This window comes from Coregonus lavaretus, assembly GCF_964263955.1.
Source record: "Coregonus lavaretus genome assembly, chromosome: 31".
Taxonomy (NCBI): Eukaryota; Metazoa; Chordata; class Actinopteri; order Salmoniformes; family Salmonidae; genus Coregonus; species Coregonus lavaretus.
This window is the reverse complement of record NC_140018.1, coordinates 32,972,031-33,000,029: the sequence shown is the minus strand read 5'-3', so window position 1 is coordinate 33,000,029 and position 27,999 is coordinate 32,972,031. Positions and strand designations below refer to the sequence as shown.

Here is a 27,999-nt window from a genome sequence, read left to right as displayed (position 1 = left end):
CTATTCAAACAGCATTTTGTTGTTTATTAGAAATGAAAGCAGTGTAAATTGTCAATCCAATGATAAATGTTCATTTTCTCACAACCTGTCACCCAAAGCACAACACTGTATTGACAATCGTCAACCTTGTCAGACAGCACACACAATAATATGCACTGATTAGTGTCTAAATGCCACATTCAAAACAACTGGGAACTTGGAAAGACAACTGGGAACTCCCAACTGGGATATCTTTTTGAACGGTCATACAACTCGGAATTCCAAGTCGGAAACTCTTTCTAGAGCTCCGACTTGAAGATCACTGACGTCATGATTTTACCTCGTTCTTTTCAGAGTTCCCAGTTGTCTTGAAAGCACCATAAGTATATTCAGTTAGTGCCATTACAAAAAAAATATCAAAATATTAATAAAAATGTAGACAATGTTTTAATAGTGGTTAGCCATTGTGGCATTGATGGGAACAGCATTCAAAACAAAGGTAGAAATCAACTTCAGTTACATGCAGCATCCTTTTTCAAATCCCTTTACAACAGGATGACATCATAGCATCTCAGAATCCTTTTTTAATGGTAATAAAATGCATCCTTACTTCCGCCCATCCTTGAAGTAATCACAGATCTGTGATAGGATAGATTAAAGCAAATATCCCAATATATTGCTTTTACCTATTAAATAATGCCAGATAAGTGATAAGGGTGCATTTTTAAGTAAATGAACAGGGCAGTTATGTTTTCAGTGGGAATTTACCATATAGGACTGGGAAAAATCCATTTGAACGGCCCTCCAACTGGAAATTACTAGTGAGAAACTCGTATATATCATCCTGAGCTCCCACTTCTCCCACATGCTGATCTCTGACTTCACCTATTAAGGAAATGACCTGGATAACAGCCTTTTCGGCAGTTAAATTCAACAACAAAACTTTATTTATAAAAAGCAATCTATTAATATGGTTTTTTAACACTCATTTGTTTACCAGCATGATAGCTTTTAGTTTATGGCTTAGGAAGCTTGTTGGCCATTAGACAAATCAGCCTTTCTCAACAAGTTCAAAGCACGTGAATGCATCCAACTGGTATTTACGACTTCACAACTGGTAAATTCCCACCTCCCACATGGTTACGAACGCAGCATTATACAGTAGGGTGTTGTCACCGCTGTAGTTAATATGTGTCATCCAGGGCCATCCTATGACAGAGTTGAGGGTGTGGCCTTTGGGCCTGCTGGGTTTAGTATTGCTGATGTGAGTGGAGGCGGATACGCAGTAGGTACACCAAACTTTGTTGGATGTCTGATGACTACAGTGGAATTCTGTGGTGCTTCTGCTTTCTTGATGTGCTCCATTCAGTGACCTCGGTTATTAATCTTTGTGCAACGTCTGGTGGAGGTGGAGATAGAGTGGCTTCTTTGTCAGGAGCTGGAGCTTCTTCCTCTTGAAGTCAGTGGGCTTCTTGTACCTGACATCCGATAGCATAAATAAGTGATTATTTCAAACTGTATATTCAAAGGGCAGACTGACCAACAACAACAAAAAATAACACTCAAATCTGAGATTCTCCAAAGAAATAGTTATCAAATTAGATTTATTTTCATCTTTAAATAAAATAGAGAGTACATTTAAAGAAAGTTAATCTGGAAAATTCAACAATGTGTCACTCACAACTCGATCACAATGGGACCAGGTTTGATCTCATCCATTTCCATGAATTCAAAACATTTTGTGCTGGTAAACCCCTTCTTGGGTTTATAGTGCTTGAACTCAAAGAAAATAGCTACCCCTGGAACATGAACAAAATTCAGGATTAACAATTGTCCGCCCAATCCCTCTGCAAGGATTTGAACATAAACGGACACTGTAGTAGCTTAATATTACATGATACTAGCTAAATAGAGGCCCCACTACTATTTCAGTAGAAATAGAAAGTTTGACTACCTTTTGGTAGTCTCTCGATATGTCTCTGGATCTCGATGTCTACGTTGAAGTGAATGTATGTGTCCTCCTTTCGGGTAGCCACAGGTGTGTCTTGCACCGGGTTCAAATCAATGCCATTCACATCTGTTGGGAAACAAAACGTTCAGATTCACTTGGGCTGTTCTGCAGGAAAAATATATAAAAAATGTACTGTCAAGCGTCAACTCAACAGAGATAATTCTTTTTACAAAATGTCTAGATTATCACTGTTTCAGACCTTACCATTTCAGATGTGAAGGTAAGCAACTCATCTCAGCATTTTAAACAATATAGCCTACATACAGTACCTTTCACACTAACTGTCATGTACGGATCAATGCATTGCCCTGCATCTTTCAGCCCAATCTTGTCAATCTTTATCGTGAGCAGCGACATCCCGGGCTCTGAGGGTAACCGTGGCAACAATGTACCTGTTGGAGACATGAAAGCTGTAACTTTCTAAAGAAATACAATAATTGCATAAAACATTCCCACTTTCCCAGAACTAATGCAGCTGAAATCAATATAATGTTGGCGTCCGAAATGTAACCCTACTCCCTATATAGTGCACTACTTTTGACTAGGGACCATAGGGGCCGTATTGCACTATATAGGGAATAGGGTGTAATTTGGGACGTAACCAGTGTTTATACTTGCAGATCCTTTTTCAAGTCATTACTGTCAGCATTATTTTACTTATACAATAATAGGCAGCAGAAGAAGTTGTAGACTGACTAACAGGTAAGGCTAAGATGACATACCCATTTTGGTGAACGCTTGTAGAAAAAAAAAGAAGACATTGTAAAGTAGATTCAACAACTAAAGTTATCTAGAAGTAGTAGTAGTATAGGGTTATTGATAATAACAAACTGTCTATTAGTAGGCAATCATATTCATGCTACAACAAAACCTATTGACTTAGGGTCCTTTAGTAGGGCTGATAGTTTAGAGATCAAGAGGTCAATTAAGGAACATACCTTCAGGTAATGCTTTACTCCTGAGTGTTTCACACGCTCATAGAAGCTGTTGTAGTCTTCCAGCTTCGATTCGGGATGGTGGTGTAGTATCTCTGTGCCTATCCTCCAAATTATCTGAAAGACAAAGTTTGAAGAAATCAAACTTAGCATCTATACAGTACTTCTTAGCTACACTTTGTGAGTGTTCAGTCAGTCCAAAGATAGACCTACCTCAACGTAGAGTTGTGGCATGTTTGCAGTGGTATCCTCCAGTGTCTGTGAGTAACTGGCCATGTACTCTGCGGCATCCTGCCATCTATGGTGCAGCAAGACCTCCCTGATGTGTTGGAGGCAGTTCCTTGTGGTCTTGTGAAAGCCAGTCTCACGGGGTGTCTCTGTAATGAAACAGACATAGCTACTGATTAATAAGACTAAAGAGAGCATCTTATGTAAAGATGAAAACGATAATCAGACACTGACATACACTACGTGACCAAAGGTATGTGGACACCTGCTCGTCAAACATCTAATTCCAAAATCATTGGCATTAATATGGAGTTGTACACCCTTTGCTGCTATAACAGCCTCCACTCTTCTGGGAAGGCTTTCCACTAGATGTTGGAACATTGCTGCGGGGACTTGCTTCCATTCAGCCACAAGAGCTGAAGTGAGGTTGGGCACTGATGTTGGACGATTAGTCCTGGCTGGCAGTCGTCATTCCAATTCATCCTAAAGGTGTTTGATGGGGTTGAGGTCAGGGCTCTGAGCTAGCCAGTCAAGTTCTTCCACATTTCTGTATGGACCTCGCTTTGTGCACGGGGGCATTGTCATGCTGAAACAGGAAAGGGCCTTCCCCAAACTGTTGCCACAAAGTTGGAAGCACAGAATTGTCTAGAATGTCAATGTAAGCTGTAGCGTTAAGATTTCCCTTCACTGGAACTAAGGGTCCTAGCCCAAACCATGAAAAACAGCCCCAGACTATTATTCCTCCACCACCTAACTTTACAGTTGGTGCAATGCATTCGGGCAGGCAGCGTTCTCCTTGCATCCACCAAACCCAGATTCTTCCGTCAGACTGCCAGATGGTGACATGTGACAACGCGTTTCCACTGCTCCAGAGTCCAATGGCGGCGATCTTTACACCACTCCAGTCGACGCTTGGCATTGCGCATGGGGATCTTAGGCTTGTGTGCGGGGCTGCTCGGCCCGACTAACAGTTATTGTGCTGACATTGCTTTTAGAGGCAGTTTGGAACTCGGTAGTGAGTGTTGCGACCTAGGATTGATGATTTTTACAAGCTATGTGCTTCAGCACTCGGCGGTCCTCTGTGAGCTTGTGTGGCCTACCCCACTTCGCACTTCGCGGCTGAGCCGTTGTTGCTCCTAGACGTTTCCACTTCACAACAACAGCACTTTAAGTTAACTGAGGCAGCCCTAGCAGGGCAGAAACTTGACGAACTGACTTGTTGGAAAGGGTGGCATCCTATGACCGTGCCACGTTGAATGTCACTGAGCTCTTCAGTAAGGCCATTCTACTGCCAATGTTTGTGTATGGAGATTGCATGGCTGTGTACTCGATTTTATACACCTGTAAGCAACGGGTGTGGCTGAAATAGCCGAATCCAATAATTTGAAGGGGTGTCCACATACTTTTGTGTATACATAGTGTATGTAGCACCAATCGGTAGGCAGGACCTTGAACTAGCTGGTTTAGCTTACTCGAGGGTTCACATATTCGTCTACACACTGTATTTTATCAATTACCTTTAAATATAGGAGGCGCCAGGGGTAGGTTTGGCTTCTTGATTTGTTTTCTGTTGATTGATTCATCATCATCTGAAGACTCTTTTTCGCCCAGTTCTTCTCCAGGTACCCTGAGTTCCGACTCCAGATCATCCATGACTCACCATTTGAGGTTCGACCTATTTTCGTAAACAATCATGTGAAAGCCACTATATATATATATACAGTGGGGGAAAAAAGTATTTAGTCAGCCACCAATTGTGCAAGTTCTCCCACTTAAAAAGATGAGAGAGGCCTGTAATTTTCATCATAGGTACACGTCAACTATGACAGACAAATTGAGATTTTTTTTCTCCAGAAAATCACATTGTAGGATTTTTTATGAATTTATTTGCATATTATGGTGGAAAATAAGTATTTGGTCCCCTACAAACAAGCAAGATTTCTGGCTCTCACAGACCTGTAACTTCTTCTTTAAGAGGCTCCTCTGTCCTCCACTCGTTACCTGTATTAATGGCACCTGTTTGAACTTGTTATCAGTATAAAAGACACCTGTCCACAACCTCAAACAGTCACACTCCAAACTCCACTATGGCCAAGACCGAAGAGCTGTCAAAGGACACCAGAAACAAAATTGTAGACCTGCACCAGGCTGGGAAGACTGAATCTGCAATAGGTAAGCAGCTTGGTTTGAAGAAATCAACTGTGGGAGCAATTATTAGGAAATGGAAGACATACAAGACCACTGATAATCTCCCTCGATCTGGGGCTCCACGCAAGATCTCACCCCGTGGGGTCAAAATGATCACAAGAACGGTGAGCAAAAATCCCAGAACCACATGGGGGGACCTAGTGAATGACCTGCAGAGAGCTGGGCCCAAAGTAACAAAGCCTACCATCAGTAACACACTACGCCGCCAGGGACTCAAATCCTGCAGTGCGAGACGTGTCCCCCTGCTTAAGACAGTACATGTCCAGGCCCGTCTGAAGTTTGCTAGAGTGCATTTGGATGATCCAGAAGAGGATTGGGAGAATGTCATATGGTCAGATGAAACCAAAATATAACTTTTCGGTAAAAACTCAAGTCGTCGTGTTTGGAGGACAAAGAATGCTGAGTTGCATCCAAAGAACACCATACCTACTGTGAAGCATGGGGGTGGAAACATCATGCTTTGGGGCTGTTTTTCTGCAAAGGGACCAGGACGACTGATCCGTGTAAAGGAAAGAATGAATGGGGCCATGTATCGTGAGATTTTGAGTGAAAACCTCCTTCCATCAGCAAGGGCATTGAAGATGAAACGTGGCTGGGTCTTTCAGCATGACAATGATCCCAAACACACCGCCCGGGCAACGAAGGAGTGGCTTCGTAAGAAGCATTTCAAGGTCCTGGAGTGGCCTAGCCTGTCTCCAGATCTCAACCCCATAGAAAATCTTTGGAGGGAGTTGAAAGTCCGTGTTGCCCAGCGACAGCCCCAAAACATCACTGCTCTAGAGGAGATATGCATGGAGGAATGGGCCAAAATACCAGCAACAGTGTGTAAAAACCTTGTGAAGACTTACTGAAAACGTTTGACCTGTGTCATTGCCAACAAAGGGTATATAACAAAGTATTGAGACACTTTTGTTATTGACCAAATACTTATTTTCCACCATAATTTGCAAATAAATTCATAAAAAATCCTACAATGTGATTTTCTGGATTTTTTTCCCTCTTTTTGTCTGTCATAGTTGACGTGTACCTATGATGAAAATTACAGGCCTCTCTCATCTTTTTAAGTTTGAGAACTTGCACAATTGGTGGCTGACTAAATACTTTTTTCCCCCACTGTATATATATATATATATATATATATATATATATATATATATATATTTGTTATATTTTTAGCAAAATATAATGTAGGTAGTTTAGCAAAAAGTGTGAATTTGCTCCAAACCCCATGCATTTACATTTTAGTCATTTAGCAGACGCTCTTATCCAGAGCGACTTACAGTTAGTGAATACATCCTTTTCTTTTTTTTTTATACTGGCCCCCCGTGGAAATCAAACCCACAACCCTTCGTTGCAAACGCCATGCTCTATCAACTGAGCTACATCCCTGCCGGCCATTCCCTCCCCTACCCTGGACGACGCTGGGCCAATTGTGCGCCGCCCATGAGTCTCCCGATCGGCTGCGACAGAGCCTGGATTCGAACCAGGATCTCTAGTGGCACAGTTAACACTGCGATGCAGTGCCTTAGACCACTGCGCCACTCAGGAGACTATGCATGCTACCAACGCCTCGTCAGCGACACAACGCCTCGTCAGCGACACAAAATAAAATAATTCCGGGTCACGGAATTTCTGAGTTTTTCAAAATAAAGGTCGCCCACGTAATAGTAGAAAAGTATCATTAAACTGTATTTATTCATGACAAAAATAATTGTCTAAACATTAACAATGATTCATATTTGTTCCTATTTAAGTGGTATTTGCATTAAATGTGGGGTTCAAAACATGGTCCAAGGTCAAATAGGGAGGCAGGTAGCTTAGTGGTTAAGAGTGTTGTGCCAGTAACCGAAAGGTCGCTGGTTCTAATCCCCGAGCCGACTAAGTGAAAAATCTGTCGACATGCCCTTGAGCAAGGCACTTAACCCTAATTGCTCCTGTAAGTCGCTCTGGATAAGATCATCTGCTAAATGACTAAAAAAATAAAAATAAAAAATGCCTGCAATACACTGTATTCTTCTTCTTCTGTGGGCGTTATGGTGGACTACAACCCAAAAAGGTGTATTGCCGCCACCAACTGGATGGGTTGAAACCAAAACAAGGTAAAAATAAAATCCATACGTGATAGGGAAACTAACTTAATCCACCCAAATCCAAATAGTACATTGACAAAACAAAACTCCTATTTCTTCCTTCTTTCAATTCTCCATATCTCCCTTCTCAGGCTTTAGGGCCTTAGACGGTGGTACGGCTTGTGACAATATTCCATGTAACTCCTTCGTCGAGAAATCTTTCAGCCCCAGGAACCTCTCCGCCGCTTCCACAATGATTTCTATCTTCCTGGACCTTCTCTCCACCTTGGCAGTGCCATTTATCACCATAGCTATAAAGGCCACAAAGTCCACCTTCTTAACCTTTGAAATGTCAGGATCCTGCTGGTGAAAGGCAACCCCTGCAGCCTGCAGTGAAGGCCTTTCCATTTTCCATTTACATTTTTGTCATTTAGCAGACGCTCTTATCCAGAGCGACTTACAGTTAGTGGACTTCAAGTGCACCATTCAAACCCTCAACCCTTTTACCAGCTGCTGCATATGATACGCTCTGGATAGCCCTGACTTTGGCTTGCAGGGATTTGTAGTCTTGCATGATGTCTACTTTGATGCTAATTAGCATTTTTCGAATCTGAGAGTAAATAGAGCCGAATATATTGATAAAAGTCACCTTGTCCAAGAGCGATTTAAATGGTTATCAAAACGTCATGCCAGGGTAAGCCTACACGAAACACAGCCCTTATTTTAAGTGTTTCTAAAATTCCCTATAGGAAAAATGAACGGTGGAAAAACAATTGGAACCATTTCCCTGTTTGACCGCTAGGTTTTATGGGTATTATGACACCTCCACTGTGGGGCTCTATAGCAGGGGTAGGCAACTCTGTTCCTGGAGTGCAGCAGGTTCTGCAGGATTTTGTTCCAACTAGGCACCACACCTGACCAACTGAGCTAATTGATCAGTTCAGTGATTGCCTAAATTCAACACACCTGCTGTTCCAGGTTGGTTCAATCCAGAATATGAAGTGTCTGCGGCACTCCTGGACCAGGGTTGCCTAGCCCTGCACTATAGGCCTATAAATTACATATTGGCTTATAGAGAGAACTATTCTAGGTGCCGGAATAAAGTGGGGTTGGGATTACTCAATAGGGTCTTCATTTTAATTTGACTTTATAACAAGTGGGCTTCGTGTTCGAGCCTATTTCTTCCTATTTAAGAAATAAAAGGTAGGCCTACCTGTTTGATGGACGAAATTATAGGCTATACTATAATAACATATATATAATAATGATTTAACAACAATATAAGGGAATAAAATAGAATAGAATAAATTAGGGAAGGGAGTTGGTCGCAGAGGTCTGGTGTTGGTGGAAGGACTGGTAAAGGGTGGACCTAGTGCTATAGTAGGAGTTGACTGTACTGATAGTGACGCTGTTGTTTATGGTGATAAGAGTTAACTGTGGAGTCGACCTTACTGATAAATGCATAGATCAGAATAATTTGACAAAACAGATGAATGAAAATAAGGCTGTTGAACCACCAAATCTGAAACATAAATTGTATGGGGTGGCAGGGATGTTGTGGAGGATCAGAAAGTTAAGACTCAAAAAAATGAGGGGAATTATCATGCTATTTCAATGGCAATACATTCCATTATGCAGCATAATGAAAAGTGTGATTTCGAATTTTGGGAGGAAGTTGCCAAAACTTTGCAATGGCCAATTGGAAAACCCATTGTCACCAAACGTAGTATCAAACATTTTAGGAATATGTGGGACAAGAATAGAGGTAACATTCAGTTTTGTTAATCAGATTGAGGAACAAGGTTGAGTTGACCAATCCTTTGAGCCGTCACCCATATGTAATGAGATAGGAGATGAGGATGACAGCATAAACTTTAGTCAGTGCAACAGTCAAAGACAATAAACTAACTGATACAAAAACACCAAACACAGAGGGGGGAGGAGAAATGCAGTGAAACGTAAATATGGTGAGGAATGTGTCACACAGCACAAGAAACCCCAAACACTTTTGTTTTTGTAAATCACCAAATAACAGTAAACAAGCAATGATTGTATTGGCCTATCTCCAGATAGTCAAAAGGATGTAGCATCTGCTACTTTTCTATGCAACTCAGAATCATGTTGAGTTCAAGTACAGCCATTGTAAAATGGATTTAGTCTTAAAGGGGACTGTGACACATCTATACAATCTATTGCTAGTGACAACAAAGTGAAATTAAACAAAATGGTAAAAGAGAACGTAAATGAGGTTCAGGTACAAAATCTTTGGTAGGCTCAGTGCCTCACATCCCTAGAATCATGTAGTTAAGTAGGCCTCAAACAGTACTGGGGAAAATCTGAATATTATTTATGGGGTGGGGTGGGGGGGGGGGGAATATAGATAATTTTAAACAATAAAGGCAATACTTGGGGAGATATTGACCCTGAATATGGAATGGACCAGCACAGTTGACCAACATCACTTTTATGGGTTGTAAGAATAGGCAGAAAGAGGTTCATGTCTTTGGTATTGGCCTGTAATTAGTTGCAATGCTTTTTTGTCATTTCATTTGCAATGGCATGTGACTTGGATCATTACCATCATTGATGGTCCTCCCAAATATGTTCACTACCGGGCTTCCCTGGACCTTGATAGTAGAGTGGCTACTATTTTGAGAACACAAAAAATAAAATAAGGATAGCCAACCCATAGCGTCGTCCCTCAACTAGGCATTTATATTAACATTTATTTGATCAATTCTGACTTTTACTTTTAAAGGTTAATATAAATGTAGTTGAGGGACGATAGCCTACCCTGAGACTGTGAGAGTCATATCCTCTCTATATTTGCTTAGTTTGTTTTGGTACCTGTCTTGTTTTGTATGCTTTGTACAAAATAATAAAATGCAGGACGACAGGATATTTATAAACGTAGCTCTTTATTAACTAGCTATAACTGGCATGTCCATGTGTCTCTGGCCATGATCATCTTTAGAATGACCTCACAACCTGGGTGGTCTTAACCAATCATAGCACAGTATAATGCATCCAATTACAATTCAGTATGCTGACACATATGAATATTACAGTACCCAGTGCTTGAAAAATAATCGACATGTGCTTTTGAGGTATCATAATAAATCTGCGGGAGTCAGATAGGCAAATTGAATGGAGAAATCGAGTGGGAAATTGCGCTCACTTGTCAGTAAACTTGTGAAATGTTTTAGTTCTATCCAACAAAGACGTGATAAACCCGAATCAGAATGTATATTGTGATGCAATAATCATATTTTATTCAGCGTTCTGAATAGCCTAGTTAACATCAGATAGCCAGCTCAGCTGTCAAACTAACGTACGGTAGCGTCGCGATGGATGCAGAAGAAACAACCCCTTTACCCACGTTGCCCCTGATGACAGAATCTGATCAACTGTCTGTCTTCTACGTATTATTTCTAACGGAACTTCAATATGTAAGTAGTTGGCTACAGTGTTGATACTGCCAATGTATGGAGGATATCTTGTTGAACTCTTTCTATAATAGCTATTGTAGCTAGCTGGCTAGTCAAGTCTTAGGCCGCCGAATGGCTGGCTGGCTTGCTAGCTACATTGAAACTGAATCATGTTGGCAGCTTCAATGTCTTGGGGAATGATCTTGTCCTCCAATACCTAATGCGTTTCCCCAATAGTTGCAGCCTAGAATGCTTTTGCTTTGTCCATGAGTGATTTAGCGATCTGCACAGATTTTTCAGCAAGGCCATTACTTTGAGGGTAATGTGGGCTTGTGGTGACGTGTGTGAACTCCCATGCTTTTGTGAAGGATTCAAACTCATTTGATTTGTAACAGGGCCCATTGTCAGATATTAAAGTCTCTACAATGCCATGCCTGGCAAAGGCTGCTTTCAGCTTGTGTATCACAGCTGCAGATGTGGTGCTGTGAAACTTGTCGAGTTCGAAGTATCTGCTGTAGTAGTCCACTGTTATAATGTAGTCCTCGTTGTTCCAAGTGAACAGATCGGTTGCCACGACCTGCCAGGGTCGGTCTGGGATACGGTGAGGTAACATTGGCTCTTTGGTGTTTGAGGGGCGTCGTTCAAGACAGGTGGGGCATTTACCAACCATGTCCTCTATTTGTTTGCACATTCCGGGCCAAAACAAAATGTCCCGTGCTCTCTGTTTGCACTTTTCCATGCCCATGTGTCCAGCATGGATCTTTGTCAAAATCTCTTCTCTGAGACTGGTAGGAATGATGATTTTCTCTCCTTTGAAAATTATTCCGTTGATCTGTGATAGTTCGTCACGATGGTTCCAGAACTCTGAGACGCTCTGAGGGCATTTTCTCTTCTCCTCAGGCCATCCTGACTGTATGACTTTCCTCAGCTGTGTGAGTTGTGTGTCTTTTTCTGTTTCTGCTCGGATCTCCTTCAGTTTTGTGTCACTAACTGGTAAGTTGCTGTACACAGTGTGCACCTGCATGTCCATGCCTTCACTGAGGCTGCTGTCCTTGTAGGTAAGAAACTTCCTGGAGAGTGTGTCTGCGACAGGGATGTCTTTGCCTAGACGGTGAGTGATTGTGAAGTCGTATTTTTGTAGTTGAAGGATCATTCTCTGTAGCCTTGGCGGGGCTGCGGCTAACGGTTTCCTCATGATTGACTCGAGGGGCTTGTGGTCTGATTCCACAATGACTTGTCGTCCATAGACATACTGATGGAAACGCTTACATCCGAACAGAATGGCGTACAGCTCCTTTTCGATTTGAGCGTAGTTGATTTCACAGTCTGTGAGAGATTTGGAAGCGTAGCCGATGGGTTTTCCTTCTTGCAGTAGCACTGCCCCTAGTCCATACTTTGACGCGTCCACCTGGAGTCTGAGCTCTTTGTTGGGGTCGTAGTAGGCAAGGATTGGTCCTGGTTCTCTCGTGATCAAGTCTTTCACTTTCTGGAAAGCGATGTCGTGTTGGTTGTCCCAGAGGAACTCACTGGACTGCTTTAGCAGCTGACGCTGGGGTGCATTAGCATTGGAGAGGCTGGGTGCGAACTTGGCTAAGTAGTTGACCATGCCAAGCACTGTTTCCAGCTCTGCACGGTTCTTTGGTGGCTCCATTTCCTTTATGGCTGAGATCTTCTGCGGATCTGGCTTGATTCCATTCGCTGTGAGAAGATGTCCGAAGTAGCTGACCTCTGTAGCGCCGACTGTGCTCTTCTCGGGGTTGAGCCGGACTCCTCTCTCGCGGGACCTTTGCAGCATCGCGTTGAAGTTTCTGTCGTGTTCCTCTTTGGTTCAACCATAGACAAGGATGTCGTCCACAATTGCCACGACTCCGTCGAGGCCTTCGTACACCTCGTCGATCTTTCGCTGAAACTCGTCTTGGGCTGAGATAATCCCAAAAGGCAGGCGACGGAACCTGTAGCGTCCAAACGGTGTGTTGAACGTTGTGAGCTTAGATGACTCTTCTGTGAGCTTGATAGCCCAGTAGCCTGATCTGGCGTCCATGACACTGAAGTAGCGTGCGCCCGCTAGTTTGTGTGTGATGCCATCTAGCGTCGGTAAGGGGTAATGGGGGCGTTTGATAGCCTTGTTCAAGTCTCTTGGGTCGAGACATACTCTGAGCTTGCCTGTGCGTGGTTTCTCCACCACCACTAACGCGTTGACCCAATCCGTCGGTTCTGTAACCTTGGTGACGATGTCAGATTGCTCCATGCTCTCCAACTCTTTCTTCAGACGGGCGCGGAGAGCAAGTGGAATCTTTCTCGGTGGGTAGACCACAGGGGTTGCGTCTGGGTCAAGGTGAATGGTACATTCTCCTGGGAATAGTCCTATTCCTGTAAAAACATCAGCAAACTCCTCCATGACATTCTCTATCTCTACTGGTGCTGTCACTGATAAAACTAGCTTGATAAGGTCCATGTCTAAACATGCTTTAAGACCTAGCACTGCAGGTGCTCGAGTGTCAACAACGTAAAAGTCCAACATCATGTCCCTTTCCTTGTATTTGCATTTGAGAGTGCATGTGCCTTTTACTGGGAGCTGTTCACCACCATAACCAGTCAGTCTGCGCATGGTGGGCTGTAGCTCACACTCAGATGTCAAGCTTCTGTACTTACTCAGAGGAATAATGTTTACTTGTGCACCAGTGTCTAGTTTGAATTTTAGCTCTGTGCCTTGTCTTCCTATCTCAATGTCAGCAAAGGCTTGCTCTGTCTCTGATATCTGACTTTTCTGTGTCACTGAATCAATAAACAGTTCATCAGCATTTGACTCTTTGATTGACATTTCATCTTCACTCACTGTATGTACTGTTTTTCCACGGTAAACTCTGCACACTTTTGCAAAGTGATTCCATTTTCCACATTTAGTACACTGTTTGCCTTTAGCTGGGCAATTCCCCTGTTCGCCATGCACTTTGTATCCACAATATCCACATGTTTTGGGGCGTTTGGAGTCTGTGTCGCTCTGTTTTGGAGTTCTGTCTGTCTCCGTTCTGAAACTGCTCTCTGGGCACTGGAGGTGTGCTTTGATGTCTGCCTGACAGCGTGCACTGCTTGTTCACGTGATGCGCTCGTGCTGCCGCCTGAAATGGTTTTCATCTGAACCTGTGGTGGCTCGTGAGATCTGGCTATGTCGATAGCTTTGTCCAGCGTTAACTCTGATCCAACATTCAAAAGTTTCTCTCTCACTCGCGGTGAGTGTATTCCAAATACAATACGGTCCCTGACCATCTCATCCTTGTTTGCATAATCACAGTCTTTCACAAGCAGACGCAGCTCAGTGACACACTGTTCAAACGATTCGCTAGCGCCTTGTACTTTCTCATGGAATTTGTACCTAGCGAAAATTGTATTGGTCTTTGGCACAACATATGCTTCAAAACGATCGTAGTATGTTTTCAGTACCTTTGATTCAGCCTCGGTAAGTGTCCATGTGTTGTAAATGTCTCTCCCTTTTTCACCGATCCAGAGGAGCAGGTAGCTGCACTTTTCCTCTTCTCCTCTTTCCTTCAGAGGATCCGTAAACATCAGCTCCACATGCTGTTTGAACTTACGCCATGCATCGGGTAGATGTGTAGACCCCCAATCCATTCGAGGTGAAGGAACTCCAGCAAAATCCATCTTTTAGTCCTTTTACTCTGACACCATGTCTTGTTTTGTATGCTTTGTACAAAATAATAAAATGCAGGACGACAGGATATTTATAAACGTAGCTCTTTATTAACTAGCTATAACTGGCATGTCCATGTGTCTCTGGCCATGATCATCTTTAGAATGACCTCACAACCTGGGTGGTCTTAACCAATCATAGCACAGTATAATGCATCCAATTACAATTCAGTATGCTGACACATATGAATATTACAGTACCCAGTGCTTGAAAAATAATCTACATGTTCTTTTGAGGTATCATAATAAATCTGCGGGAGTCAGATAGGCAAATTGAATGGAGAAATCGAGTGGGAAATTGCGCTCACTTGTCAGTAAACTTGTGGAATGTTTTAGTTCTATCCAACAAAGACGTGATAAACCCGAATCAGAATGTATATTGTGATGCAATAATCATATTTTATTCAGCGTTCTGAATAGCCTAGTTAACATCAGATAGCCAGCTCAGCTGTCAAACTAACGTACGGTAGCGTCGCGATGGATGCAGAAGAAACAACCCCTTTACCCACGTTGCCCCTGATGACAGAATCTGATCAACTGTCTGTCTTCTACGTATTATTTCTAACGGAACTTCAATATGTAAGTAGTTTGCTACAGTGTTGATACTGCCAATGTATGGAGGATATCTTGTTGAACTCTTTCTATAATAGCTATTGTAGCTAGCTGGCTAGTCAAGTCTTAGGCCGCCGTATGGCTGGCTGGCTTGCTAGCTACATTGAAACTGAATCATGTTGGCAGCTTCAATGTCTTGGGGAATGATCTTGTCCTCCAATACCTAATGCGTTTCCCCAATAGTTGCAGCCTAGAATGGATCACTAGATTGCTCTTTAGAGTTTCGATGTTTTCAAAGTGGAAGTTGCCAGCCCTCTTCCTCATAGAAAACTAAATGTCACACTTACCAGACTGGCAGTATCTGTTCTTCCTCTATCTGTGTCTCAGATAGAGAGGTGTCTTCAAGTTGTTGAATTTTACTTTGACATGTTCCCCTTGCATAACTATCACCTGAGGTTACAGGCCATTTAAATATACATGTGGCTCATGTCTAGTGATGTTATACAATAATCTGTTTTGTTTATTGCGCATCTTACAGGGTGAAAGGGCACACGATGCAATATTTTGCACTCTAAATCCTAGGCCTAAGGCTTGTTAGTTAGATCCATGCTGTGGTGATTCATTTAGCTAATCCCTGAATTTCACTGAGCGACTGCGATGGAAGTTCTGTGTTGTGCCTGTATGCCACGTGCATTGTGCAAAGGTCTCCATGGTTGGACAGTGTTAGGGCTCCAGGCCAATCCAATCCCCATTGATTACGTAAGGTTAAGGCAAATATTCTCTCTTTATTGATTTTGATCAACAACTGGGTTATAGGCTAGATCTATTTCTAAACCCACCTTGATTTGATCTGAAGATGTGCTTCGCATTGACTGAGAGGGTGCTCAGTGGGATAACCATTAGCCATGCTTTTAAACAGAACACTGTAATGCCTGATGGTTTAGTTCAGTGTTTAACATCACTGATTTTCCTCTGTCATCTCAGCCCAACTATTGCCCAACTTATTTGCTAAGCCAGACATGTGCTGTAGTAACATTGATTGGGCCTGTGTGTCTCCCCAGATGGTCACCTGCCTGCCAGAGCAATGGAAGCCAGGTCCAGACTTCTACGGCGTGTCCTGGGAACCCGTGCTGGTCACTGCAGGTGCCGGGGTCATCGGCTTCCTCTTCCTCCTCTGGAGGAGCATTCTATCTGTAAGTCCTTGTTGTACAGTCACTGCTTTCATAATTTCATCATCTGAATGCTTCATGTTATTCTATGATGTATCGTATGCTACTGTTGAGGAGGCTGTTTGCTGCCACTTTTCTTTTCCCTTTCTCACAGGTCAAAAGCAAGTCATATCTAAGTAAGTTCTTCTACTTCTCTCTGGCAATTTATGGTGCATAGTGAATCCTCATTCATATTGCCTACAGGCTGGTGTCCTTGTCACGTGTAAACCATGTCTGAATTCATACTCTTGTCATATGTTTTATTAGCTACTGAAAAAGAGATGACGGACAGGATGGAAAGGCTTGAACAAGAGAAGAAGGAGATACTCCAAAAGGTCGCTGAACTGCAGCAACAGGTAAGTTGCAGAGACTTTTCACTGACCAAGATCCAGAATTTTGGGTTCAACGTGAATTAAGGGACATAACAATGTTTTGATAATGTATTTCTACTGGGTTCCCCTCAGGGCGAAGAACTTAAAGAAAAGCAAAAGCAATCTGAGAAATCTGCCACTTCATCTCTGGAGAAGATCCAGGAACTGGAGGTGAGTCTCTAGGAAATATTATCTTGATCACACATCATTGTCATGCTGACTATTTTTTATTTATTTTTTGTTTTCCATAGTGTTTGAATTGACACACCATTTTATTTTTCTATCCAATAGAATATTGTGCAAGAGATGGAGAGACAAAATGAGCGCCTGGACAAGGAAAATAACTTACTCGCCAGATCCTTTGACGATGAGCGAGCCAATACTGCGAAACATGAAGATATGGTGAGTAGTATTGAGCGATTAGCCGGAATAAAAATGTTCCCCCTGGTTTCAAAACAACCAATTGTCTGACATCTGTTCAATTCTTTTAATTCAATTAAGTTTGTTTTATTCTGTGAGTTCAATGTGCCGTTTCTCTAGAGAAATCAAATCAAGCACAAACTTTGAGACATTGTAGGAAGTTTTAATTTTCAACAGGCAAATAAATATTCAACATAGTTTAGTGCAGAAAATTTGGTAATTGACTACAGAGAGGAAGGGACAGCCTGCAAACAAGAGAGATAACCACCCTAGAGAGCAGTTGCTTCTTGATGTAGACAGCATAGGCAGCTACTATTAGCCAGCTACTAGCCTAAATAGGATGACTCGTTGGTGAGCACAGAGAAAAATGGTTGTCATTATGCTTATCATTATCTTTGCCCATAGATGTCTGAAATGGACAAAACCATTGAGAAGTTGAAGCGCAGCTCGAAGAAGACCCAGGACGCACTCTCAAAGGTATAGTTCATATAAGTGAACATGCCCAATGAAAACATGTCAAATATGTTAACATTGCAACAATCAAATGTAAAGTGTCCATTTCCTTTAATTATCCTTGTCATTGAATCTGTAGGCTACCATTCTGATGGATGAAGCCAAGCTCCGTGAAGATGCCCAGAAAGTCCAGCGCCAGGTTCTGGAGAAGGATATTGCCACCCTGAAGGAGGAGAACCTCTCAGTGAGTACCAATACAGAACAACGATTCACACTTGAAGCCTCATGTGTAGGACTCATTGGCCATGCAGGGCCTGCATAGAACTGTCTTTATGACCTCATTTCCTTGTTACAGCTGCACCATGCTGCCAAGTTGTGGGAGGAGAAGCACAGGGAGATGAGCGAGCAGATCAAAGTCTACCAGAAGTCCCAGAAAGACCTGGAGGATTCCCTCGTTCAGAAGGACCACAACGTTGAGGTGAGTTTTTTTTTTAAAGTTACGATATTGTTACACCGCATCAATTCCTTTTCACACCTTCTCAAACGCACCCTGATGACAAAGAAACATGGCACCTGCATTATGTTAAGAAAAATCCTTCTTCTTGACTGATTCCAGGGGAAAAGTGTAGTGTATAATTGGTGGTTCTCTCCCTCTCTGGCAGGTTTTGTCTGACCTGCTAGGAGACCTGGAGGCCTGCGATGACCTGAAAGATGGAGTTGTGGCTAACGGGGAAGCTTCTAATGGTAAGTCATCTGACACAGTGTCCTAATCAGAGGAGGCTGGTGGGAGGAGCTATAGGAGGACGGGCTCCTTGTAATGTCTAGAATGGAATAAATTGAATGGTACCAAACACATCAAACACATGGAGACAACGTGCTTGACTCCGTTCCATTTATCCCATTACAGTGAGCCAGTCCTCCTATAGCTCCTCCCACCAGCCTTCTCTTATGTTTTTTACATTGGATAAAAGTAGAGACTCAGAGCTAGAAAATGGTATATCATACACTACAGTTGAAGAACAATGGGAAATTAATTCTGCTTTGAAAGTTGATAAACTTGTAACCCCACTTTTGACAAAATGATCAATTTAATGTTTTGGTACACCTACTGGAGAGCTCCTCTTTGTCCATACCCATTCAGCATCGTTCACACCCTCTTAAGCCAATGCCCCACCCCTCTCTTTAAGGATTCACATGTGCTAAACAGTGAGTACTGTAGTGTACTAAACAACCAAAGATTTCAAGACTAAAGGGTAGTTTATACTACGTCTATCGACGTGTCTGTAGACAGTTGTCGCAGTGACATCATGAACATTCTATTGTCGTCCGACATCAAAGTTGTCGTTGTCGTTATGAAAAAGTATAAACACAAAAACAACAGGCTGCATGACATCAGCAGCCTGGTGGTCCAAAATAGCATAACTGTTGTATTTGAACACCAATAAACCCATCTGTTTAAAAATGAATTTAGTTATGTCAATCTAGCAAACCAGGCAACTAAAAGCAAATTTCTAAACAATGTTTTGGTTAGTTTCTAGCTTGTTAGCAGCTAGCTAATGTTAAGTTAGCTGGCTAGCCAGTTCAAATAATGACCATATCATATAGCTGACAACGTCTTAACTTTAGCTAATTTGTATTCATTATTACAGGAAAATAAACTCCCAACAAGATCATTATTTACAAGTTAAGGGCGAGATAATTACAGAAAATAGCTTACGGTTGTGAGTGTGATGAAGTAAAAGCAGGGCATTCTACCTGAGAATTTTAGAACTTGGACACTGTCTCGTTGGCCTAACGTTATATCCAAATTTGACTTTTGTGCCGGTCATGTTCTTCACATTACCATCTCTGGTAAACACACACATTATATAAAATAAAATCAACGTTTATTTGTCACATGCACAGGATACAGAAGGTGTAAACGGTACAGTGAAATGGTTACTTGCATAGTGGAGTCTTTTGTTTAGACTAGCTAGCTAAACAATTAACCATAATTCCAACTCGACGTTACTACCCTGTATGAATCTGCTGGTAGCTAAAACTAACCAACTAGGTTCAATGCTACCTAGCTAACATTAGGCTATATCTAGCGATGCAAATGGCTCTGAGATACAAGTAATATTACTACACAGATCATACAAGTAACGTTAGCTAGCGAGCCAGCCGGCTAACAGTAAGATTTATTTTGCAATGAAAACGACTTTCTGATAAAATTAGAAATTTATAATATCGTAAAATGTAGCTAGCTAGACTCTCTTACCTGAATACATGGCTGAACACTTCTCCCTCTGTCACGGATGCCATGGTTGCCCTTAGTTTGAAGATGTAATCCGGAGACGGGTGTTTTATACAACTGCCTTCTTTCTGTGTGTTCTCTTTTCGACTCCCTCCACATATTTGCAATCAAACAACAACATTTTCTCCATCTCCTTAGCTATCATACTATGCTTCCACTGGATTTCAAAGCTCGGTTCTCCAGAAAGTGGAGAGCATCTTTCAAAAAAGCAAAGTTAGAAAGGATTACCTACACATACTGAGAAGCTCATGTTATAGACAGAAGCGTGCTACATGGCAGACCAATCCAAACTCATCTCATTATGTCCAGCCCATCCATTATCTCAGCCAATCATGGCTGGCAGGAAGGTTCCTGTCTTTTTCCGTGGCTAAACCAGCTAGGCTCGTAATTTAACAATTGTATTTGTATTTACAGATGGCATACAAGTTTGTTATTAAGGCACATGAAAGTTCACATGTTCCAGAAGGCATTTCTGCCAAAAAACTAATTTTGATAAATGTTTACATTCAAATGCCTCTCCGACATACGCCTAGTTTCCTGAAACGTGTCAGTAATGTGTTTACAATTATGTTTGATCCATTTCAGACAAGCAGACCGTCATCCAAAACCGCATTAAGCAAATGATGGACGTCTCTCGGGTAAGACTGAGTTCATTCTTGAACGGACCAACATTTCTGTGTACCTGAAAGCCAATAAAACTGATGCTCAGAACCAAGAAGTGTGTCAACTCTTACGCTAACTTTTGGCACAACTTACCACAGGTCCAGACCACTCTGTCTGTCGTGGAGGAAGAGCGCGATCGCTTCATGACCAAGCTGCTGAACGAAGAGAAGGCCAGGAAAGAGCTGGAAGGTATGTCAAGCACTTTATCCCAGCAACTAGAGTTTGAAATGCATCACTCCCTTTTCTCTCTCAACACTATCAACTTGTTATCGCCACAGAACAATATCAGCAGCTGGAGCATGACATCTTGTTGGTGAAAAGTGACAGGAACCACCTGGAGAACCAGTACAACACCCTGCAGCAGAAGAACGAGATCATGACCGAGATGTACCAGCAGAAGGAGAATGCTTTGCAGCAGTAAGTAGAACCAGAAGCAGTTCAGTTCATGCGTTAATACCGTTGTAGGGTTTGTTCTCAGTGGCACCACAGCATGTAAAAAACATTGTTCAATGTCTTTTACTGTATTCTTTTATTGTGAAGTTTGAGGTTTTCAAATGCACTTTAAATTGAGAGTTTGATTTAATGTGTGTGTCACCTTTCAGGAAGCTGACCAAGGAGGAGTTTGAGCGCAGCAACAAGGAAGACATGCTGACGGAGGTGCACGGCAAGGCCCTAGAGGCCGAGGAGGAGGTCAAGGTATATAGGCAGCGCATCAAAGAGATCCAGGACGAGCTGAAACGGACCGAGAAGTCCTACAAAGCCCTGATCATTGAGCAGGAGCAGAAATCCCACGAGAACTGGGTATGTACAGTACAACTTTATTAGTCCATTTGTTACAGAAACAATGGAAATTTGTCTTTTTCTCATTTCTCAACCCCCACCGATGGCACATACAGTAGGACAATATTTTTTTTTTAAGTCTACTGTTTGGCTAGTAAATTGTAAGGTGAATTTAGTCCAAAACAGGAGATTTTAAATGTCTCTCTTTCTTCTCTCTAGGTGATTGCACATGCTGCTGAGCGAGCTCTGTTGGACGAGAAGAAGGAAAGAACTAACCTTCGTAACAAGTGAGTGCAACACTAATACAACAGACTCAATTGGGCTATACCAATGCAGGGCTCTAGGCTTATTCAGTTGATGGCACCAGCACATGATTTGGTCGCACCAATTTTTCGCCACTGCACAGAGATGGTGACCTGACCTGTGTCCCATAATGTACCTGCATTCCATACAGAACCAGGCTAATAATGACTAGCCATCTTTTAAATTAGCATGCCCTTGTGTTCCTACATTGATTTGGATATATTTACTCAGGGTTCAACGTGAACTGTTTTATAAATGCATTGGGAATCATGCTTTCTCTCTATATTCAGCTAGTAATAGGCTACATTTGGATATTAATTAATGATGTATTAAAAAGCTGTATGATATAATTTTGCAATGTAAGACATTATTCTATTCGTTAGAATTGCACTGCATTAATTGCAGAATTTTGTTTCTAAAGTAGGCCTGTCTTTAAAAAAAAAAATTACATCTCAAAATAGGACATTGTCCCTTTAAGACAGACTGCTTTTCAAAGCAGAGGTCAATATGTCTACAGTAGGCCAGCCAAGAGGAATGCTAGTTTTCTTTTTGTACACTATCAACAGTAGCCAGTATAAGAAAATAAATAATCCTGTGACAAGTAAGACAACTGAGATGGTAGTCTAGGATTCAAAAAGTAAGATATTTCATCTAACATATCCAGGGAATGCATGGTTGGTATTTTGATGTGCAACCTGTCGAAATAGAATCCAAAATGATCCGATGTATTTTTGGACAACTTTGTGCAGATTGGCCTAGGCTATATTATTCACCACCTGAGGATGTGGGAACTCAAAACACTTATCTAGATTGCTAACTCTAAATATGATAATGTTACTAGATAGCCAATGTAGGCTAATTTATTAATATATTAGCGAATGTAATGTCCTACAAAAACCTTCCAGCTCTAGGCCTATACAGGCTACTTGATGTAGCCTTATTCACCGCAAATGGCGCGCTCCGCGGCGCATCAAAACCATATACTACATAGCCTACTCCAGTTGTAAAGTGGTGCCATGAACTCCATATTGAGAGGTGAGAAATGTAATTATATACTCACAGAAAGCAGTGACTCTCCTCTCTGTAACTAGAACAACAGTAGTTGCTTTGCAAACTGTATTTTTCCCGCAATTGCATTTTAAGCAACGGTCATATGGTTGTGCTTATTAGAATGCACCTCTCACCTATTGCTCACTCAAAATGGGGACAGGCAGATCCGTTCATATGGTCTATTTTTGGTCAATTGCACAATCATAATAATAAAGAAAAAATAAGCAAATTGTGAACCAAAAACTAACGTGACCGGCTAAAAAAGATTCACTGGCACCCTAGCAACCAATTTAAAATTGGTCGCACTGCCAAGTCAAAGGGTCGCAAATGCAAGTGTTTTGGTCACAGTTTTGAGCCCTGAAATGCAGTAAGCTATATTAGTCTAGGTTTGGAGGTACAGTATTGAGAAGCTAAATGCCTGTTCTCTTTTTTACCCTAGACTGACTGACATGTCCAGCAAGCTGAATGAGCTCCGTAGGCCTCTGTTCAAGCCCACCCCTGGGATGGCTCCCATGCCTCTCCGACGAGGTAAGAACCAATCCTCAGAGTTCCCTTTGTTATTTCGTGCTGGCGACTGGCACATCTGTGGCGCATTCAGTAAGGCAAAATCATCAGAATATAACTTGCAGATAGAAATGAAATGAATAGGGCTGAAATGACTCTATTCTTGAAGACAGAGAATCATATATTTATATCTGAACGTTCTGTAACGTTCCTGAACTGCCCACTGTGTTTCATACCTGGCAGGGCTAATTTCTATTGTCTTGTCGGTTGGATTTCAGCTGTGACTGCATTTCAGATGAGTTCTTGGATGTTTTGACTGTCTGATACCCCATCTGCTGTTTGATCTCTACTTTCTGAAATGCGTGTTTTCCTGATGTTTTGATTTGAATTCCTTGAAGCTGGTCCAATGTGGAGACTGACAGCGGTATTTGGCTGTATGGTGTTGGTTGTGTGTTTTGTTGTTTTAAAGGTTGTTAAATGCTTTTGCTAAACAGGTGATTCGTACGGGCCCTCACCTGTGAGTGGCGGTGCCCCGTCCCCCCTCTCATGATAGAGGGTCCCGGGCGCCCCCCCTCTGCCCCCGTGGGGTGAATTAACGAGCTCTACGGTGAGACTCCTGAACCCTCGCCCCGGACAGCCTTGGCCCTTCTGATTGGCCGAGCAGTACCATCCCTCAGCCAATCAAACCCCTCCTTGTTCACCCTTGTATGCCCCGACTCGCTGCTCTCTTTTTCACCTTTCCTTTTTCCCTTTCTTCACCTCCCCTGTGGTGTTTCAATCATTTCCCTTCCTTATTTTTCTTCCTACTGCTCTCATCCTGCTCCTAGTTGGTACCCACCTCTGACCTTTTCCTCTTCCTTTTTTTTGTCTTCTGATTACTTCCTTTTTGATTTTCTATGACATTCTTTCATGTCTCTTTCACTGCCATCTTTTATCCCTCTACTGCCATACCCATCTTTCTCACCTGTGTTTGAGTGTCCAGATGATCCAGAATGTTCCCATGCCTTCATTTGCTTTCACAATTTGGAATAACGCCTCTTGCTCTTCCAGTACTATGGTGTTGTTTTTGTTGTGTTCAGCTGTTGTGAGATCATATGTAAGGGGCAACTCGTTAGGTTACAAAAGCTTTAGCCTTTGCTTTATTTTTTTAAACCATATGAGATGTGGTATTAATATTTATCCGCAAGTGTTCTAGTTCTAGAAGAGTAATATCCTACCATGACCTGACCAAACATTTTCCTCGGACTGCAAATAGACCAGACTTTGCTATAAATAGATGGTAGCATGAACCAGCAACGTGGTCTAGAGTCAGGTGTCTAATGACAACCAGGAGAGCCAAGATTAGCATTCGAGAAGATGAGAATATGGCATCACCGTGTATTTTGTGTCCAATAGGACCACGACCTCCATCTGACCCTCACGGCCGTTACCCTCCTGACCACAAACACCCAGTGGCTGCTAGACCTGGTAGAGATTATATTTGTAGTCACTGAGGGTTGATGTAGTATTATTCCCTAATTGTGCCCTTATCCTAAATCTCCTCTAATCATTCTGCCCTTTGCTCCTCCACAGACACAATGGCCCCACGTACATCCTCACTAAGCAATCTGGACTGCTCGGTAAGTTTCAGTCAATTTCCACAGCTTATTTGTTTCCTTATTACGTAACCATGTCAGGAGGGAAAAAGTGACATGGAACTAGAGAAGGAAAGTTTCAATGAAACCCCTTCAGTACTTACTGTGGTGTGTGCATCTCTCCCCCCTGTTCCTCCATCATGTGGGTGTGTTTGCACTAAAGCAGACCACTCCACTAGAGTCAGAGTCACAGGCTGAGGCCCAGGCCTCCACAGAGAACCCAGAGGCAGTGAGTATTATGTTCCAGGCAGCGGTGGCAAGGATTGCGGATGTGTGTGTGAGCATGCTTACCCCAGCTGTGGTTCAGTGGCTGGAGTGGCAGGCAGCTGGGTAGTGGCTTCACATGGTTGTCAGACTTAACATTGCTGGCTGGATTCTGACATGCGTAGTTACTTGTCTTAAGGCGCTTACAGACGGGCCTCGGTAAACGGCAATTGAACCTCGAGAAAATCTTGTAGAGACCAGCGGTCCCCGGTTGTTGTCAGTTCGAAGGTTGTCATTAAAACATTGTTTGATTGGTTGGCAAGATGAACTCTGCTCATTGGTCAACCATGTGCCGCTCAAGACTTCAGCTAATTTAATATTTTGAAGCCTTGAGTGCCGAGCCAGCGGCGCCGCTCACTGGAGTGAGTACCACGACCCGAGCCACTAGCAAAACTGCTTGCGTTTTGCCGCTCTACTCCCATTTGAAGTCAGATACCTTCGCCGCTTACCGCGGCCCGTCTGTAAGCTCTTTTACATGTTCCTTACATTAAGACCTTCCCTGGGCAGCCCCCCATGCAGCCACAGGCCCCCCATGGCCATGACTCTTCTGTGGGCCCCCAGCCCGGCATTGGCTCCCAGGGCCAGGGGCAAGACTACCCTCTGACCCCCACTGAGTGAAATGGTGGCACTGTTCTACAAAGCCTTAACTTCAGCACAACTACATGATGGATATCTCAAATGTGTTATCATTTAAAGCTGTGTGTGTGTTTGAGGTTAATGCTTTGTGGAAACGGTCCTGATTCCGAAATCAGTGTGATTCTTGTGGAACTGTGTAACTTGACTTATTGTGGGTTATTGTTGTCTTTCTCACATGTGCATGATTGTGTTTGTTTTGTTCTAACCTAACGAAACTGTTTGAATCACATGAAAGGGGTCTTCACTGTTGGTGCCAGCAACAGGGCTACAAGCACAATGGACATATTGCTATTCTTCGTTTTAATGTTTGTTGTTTGTTGTTCCTCCAGAACTCTCGACCTCAGGGTCCTGGCTCCCTCCTGGTCTCTCCCATCAGCTCCCCCCCCGACTCAGGCCCCGGCCCCCTCAGACCAATCATCAGCTATCCCTCTGGACTCTGCTACCGTCCCCCTCCCGGCCCCGGCCCCCACCACATCCCTCCTCCCCCACCCCCACCCTTCATGCCTCCCGTGTACCGACCAGACAACGGACACTCAGGCATGATGCCTCCCGGACCCCCACCGCCTAATGGACACCCGCCTGGTCCCATGATCCCACCCAAATATCGGCCTCCACCACCTGGTGCTTACAATCCCCCTTCCCCACACCACTGGGGCCCTCCTCCACCTTCTCACTATGGACCGGTGCCTCCCTCATTCGGTAGGTGGTGAATTCTGGCCCCCAGCTTTTACCTCAAGTTGACTCTTTGCTATTAGTATTTCAGTTGTGGTTAGTAATGCTATTGTTATGTTGGTACTATGGTATTATATTTGTTTTCCCTTCTACCTAGGTGTTTCCAGCGGCACTCCTATGGCCCGACCCATGGGACCCCTACGTACCTACGGGCACTATGGACCACGTGATCATTCCATCCCACCCCAGCACCTGCCCCCTTGGGCGGCCCCATACCCTCCTCACGGCGGCCCCAGAGACTTCCCTGGGCAGCCCCCCATGCAGCCACAGGCCCCCCATGGCCATGACTCTTCTGTGGGCCCCCAGCCCGGCATTGGCTCCCAGGGCCAGGGGCAAGACTACAGCTCCCAGCAGGCAACAGCTGCCCCCCAGGACTCAGTCAGCTCTGCCATGGCAGAGCCTTAGACACCCACCAACCGTTAACGACCCGGCTACATTTAATCAACCACGATTCATCTCTTTATTTTTCTTAAAGTATCTTTTCTTAAAGCATCTTAAATGTTAGTGTTCCTATTAAAGCATCAGAAAATCAATGTCTTATGTTTCATATGTTTGAGTAGTGACTGAGGCTTGCCACTCTGCAAGAAGGCCTATTGTGCAATAACATTTATATTGTATGACTGAGGATTTTCAGTTTTTAAAAGGGTATTATGTTGGTTTTGTATTAATTTCACAATGTTATGGAAATTATTAAAAATAAAGGGGCCCCAAGCTTTTTGGGTTGCTTGCGCTGGTTCTAATCCCCGAGCCGACTAGGTGAAAAATCTGTTGATGTGCCCTTAAGCAAGGCACTTAACCCTAATTGATCATGTAAGTCGCTTTAGATAAGAGCGTCTGCTAAATGACTAAAAATGTTTACAAAAAATGTATCAATCATTTCAGAAGTACAGTATTATCTTAACTCTTCCCAAAACAGTCTTCAGAATGAACTGAAAAGGAAGGTTGTGTAAATTGATAGTCAGAGATGTATTTACTATTCTTAGGATATTTTATTAATAAAGCTGGTAAAAAGTACTGCAGTTATGTTATCTATTGTTCATATGAAGCATATGACAACTCTTCAGATCCATTTTAGTTTAAAGGAAATGTCTGATAGTGCTCAATGTATTTGTTTTGTATGGATAGCTATATTACATGTGAAAAGCCATTAATCACCCACTAACTGAACACCTGTCATATTACCTTCACATTTGTTTGTCTTTTTTTTGTTCTTATGTTACATCAGGGATGCATCACATTTGTCAATTTATTTTCAAGTAAAAAAAGAACCTGATATTTCTTGCACATGATTAAAGTCCGTATTTGCATTACATTTATATCATTGCGCTCAGATAATGTATGCTTTGGTGAGAAATATTTGTTTAACTCTGAGTAGGTCCCAGAGCGTTTCTTTGTACCCACAGACAATATTTACTGCTACCAAAACACTTGACTGATTTGATTATTAATGGCATATCTGGAATGGTATTATGTACACTGTTATCAAGGCTGTCAAATGATTGTATAGTTGGGCTCTGCTCTGCCTTATACAGTATGTGAAGCCATAAATGGAGTTACTGAAGGTTAATCA

General features: G+C 42.7%; 2 protein-coding genes across 7 annotated transcripts; one reads left to right on the top strand and one right to left on the bottom strand.

Moving 5' to 3' along the window:
* Positions 1 to 3: 3 nt before the first annotated feature.
* LOC311106354 (axin interactor, dorsalization-associated protein-like) lies at positions 4 to 15,913 on the bottom strand. Of its 3 annotated transcripts, XM_084148692.1 has the most exons (8): positions 15,463 to 15,910; positions 4,671 to 4,828; positions 3,139 to 3,302; positions 2,929 to 3,042; positions 2,260 to 2,382; positions 1,934 to 2,056; positions 1,661 to 1,778; positions 4 to 1,457 (listed from the first exon to the last, which is right to left on the bottom strand). In XM_084148692.1, exons 5-8 carry the CDS (start codon positions 2,345 to 2,347, stop codon positions 1,361 to 1,363), a joined length of 426 nt encoding a protein of 141 aa, XP_084004818.1. In that variant the 5' UTR covers positions 2,348 to 2,382; positions 2,929 to 3,042; positions 3,139 to 3,302; positions 4,671 to 4,828; positions 15,463 to 15,910; the 3' UTR covers positions 4 to 1,360. The 3 variants fall into 3 exon arrangements, with proteins under 3 accessions (XP_084004818.1, XP_084004819.1, XP_084004817.1); XM_084148693.1 differs by lacking the exon at positions 4,671 to 4,828; XM_084148691.1 differs by lacking the exons at positions 4 to 1,457; positions 1,661 to 1,778 and having other exon boundaries at positions 1,970 to 2,382; positions 15,463 to 15,913.
* Positions 13,795 to 27,996, top strand: LOC311106335 (transport and Golgi organization protein 1 homolog). Of its 4 annotated transcripts, none has more exons than XM_084148661.1 (20): positions 13,795 to 14,315; positions 16,177 to 16,308; positions 16,439 to 16,460; positions 16,591 to 16,679; positions 16,788 to 16,865; positions 16,986 to 17,096; positions 17,520 to 17,591; positions 17,707 to 17,811; positions 17,923 to 18,045; positions 18,230 to 18,311; positions 20,449 to 20,501; positions 20,625 to 20,715; positions 20,805 to 20,943; positions 21,129 to 21,327; positions 21,526 to 21,593; positions 23,099 to 23,187; positions 24,559 to 24,630; positions 24,736 to 24,782; positions 26,027 to 26,396; positions 26,527 to 27,996. In XM_084148661.1, exons 2-20 carry the CDS (start codon positions 16,177 to 16,179, stop codon positions 26,832 to 26,834), a joined length of 2,250 nt encoding a protein of 749 aa, XP_084004787.1. In that variant the 5' UTR covers positions 13,795 to 14,315; the 3' UTR covers positions 26,835 to 27,996. The 4 variants fall into 4 exon arrangements, with proteins under 4 accessions (XP_084004787.1, XP_084004784.1, XP_084004786.1 ...); XM_084148658.1 differs by lacking the exon at positions 13,795 to 14,315 and adding an exon at positions 14,909 to 15,142; XM_084148659.1 differs by lacking the exon at positions 13,795 to 14,315 and adding an exon at positions 15,957 to 16,040.
* The last annotated feature ends 3 nt before the right edge of the window (positions 27,997 to 27,999 follow it).

Excerpts from the sequence above, each read along its gene's own strand:
- LOC311106354 (XM_084148691.1), bottom strand. The coding sequence starts at position 4,806 with ATGGATGATCTGGAGTCGGAACTCAGGGTACCTGGAGAAGAACTGGGC. Across the intron at positions 3,303-4,670 it reads GGCGCCTCCTATATTTAAAG|AGACACCCCGTGAGACTGGC; the intron begins GTAATTGATAAA and ends GTTTCATTACAG. Across the intron at positions 3,043-3,138 it reads TGCCACAACTCTACGTTGAG|ATAATTTGGAGGATAGGCAC; the intron begins GTAGGTCTATCT and ends TTTGTCTTTCAG.
- LOC311106335 (XM_084148658.1), top strand. The coding sequence starts at position 15,041 with ATGGATGCAGAAGAAACAACCCCTTTACCCACGTTGCCCCTGATGACA. Across the intron at positions 16,461-16,590 it reads CAAAAGCAAGTCATATCTAA|CTACTGAAAAAGAGATGACG; the intron begins GTAAGTTCTTCT and ends ATGTTTTATTAG. Across the intron at positions 20,716-20,804 it reads GGCCAGGAAAGAGCTGGAAG|AACAATATCAGCAGCTGGAG; the intron begins GTATGTCAAGCA and ends TTATCGCCACAG.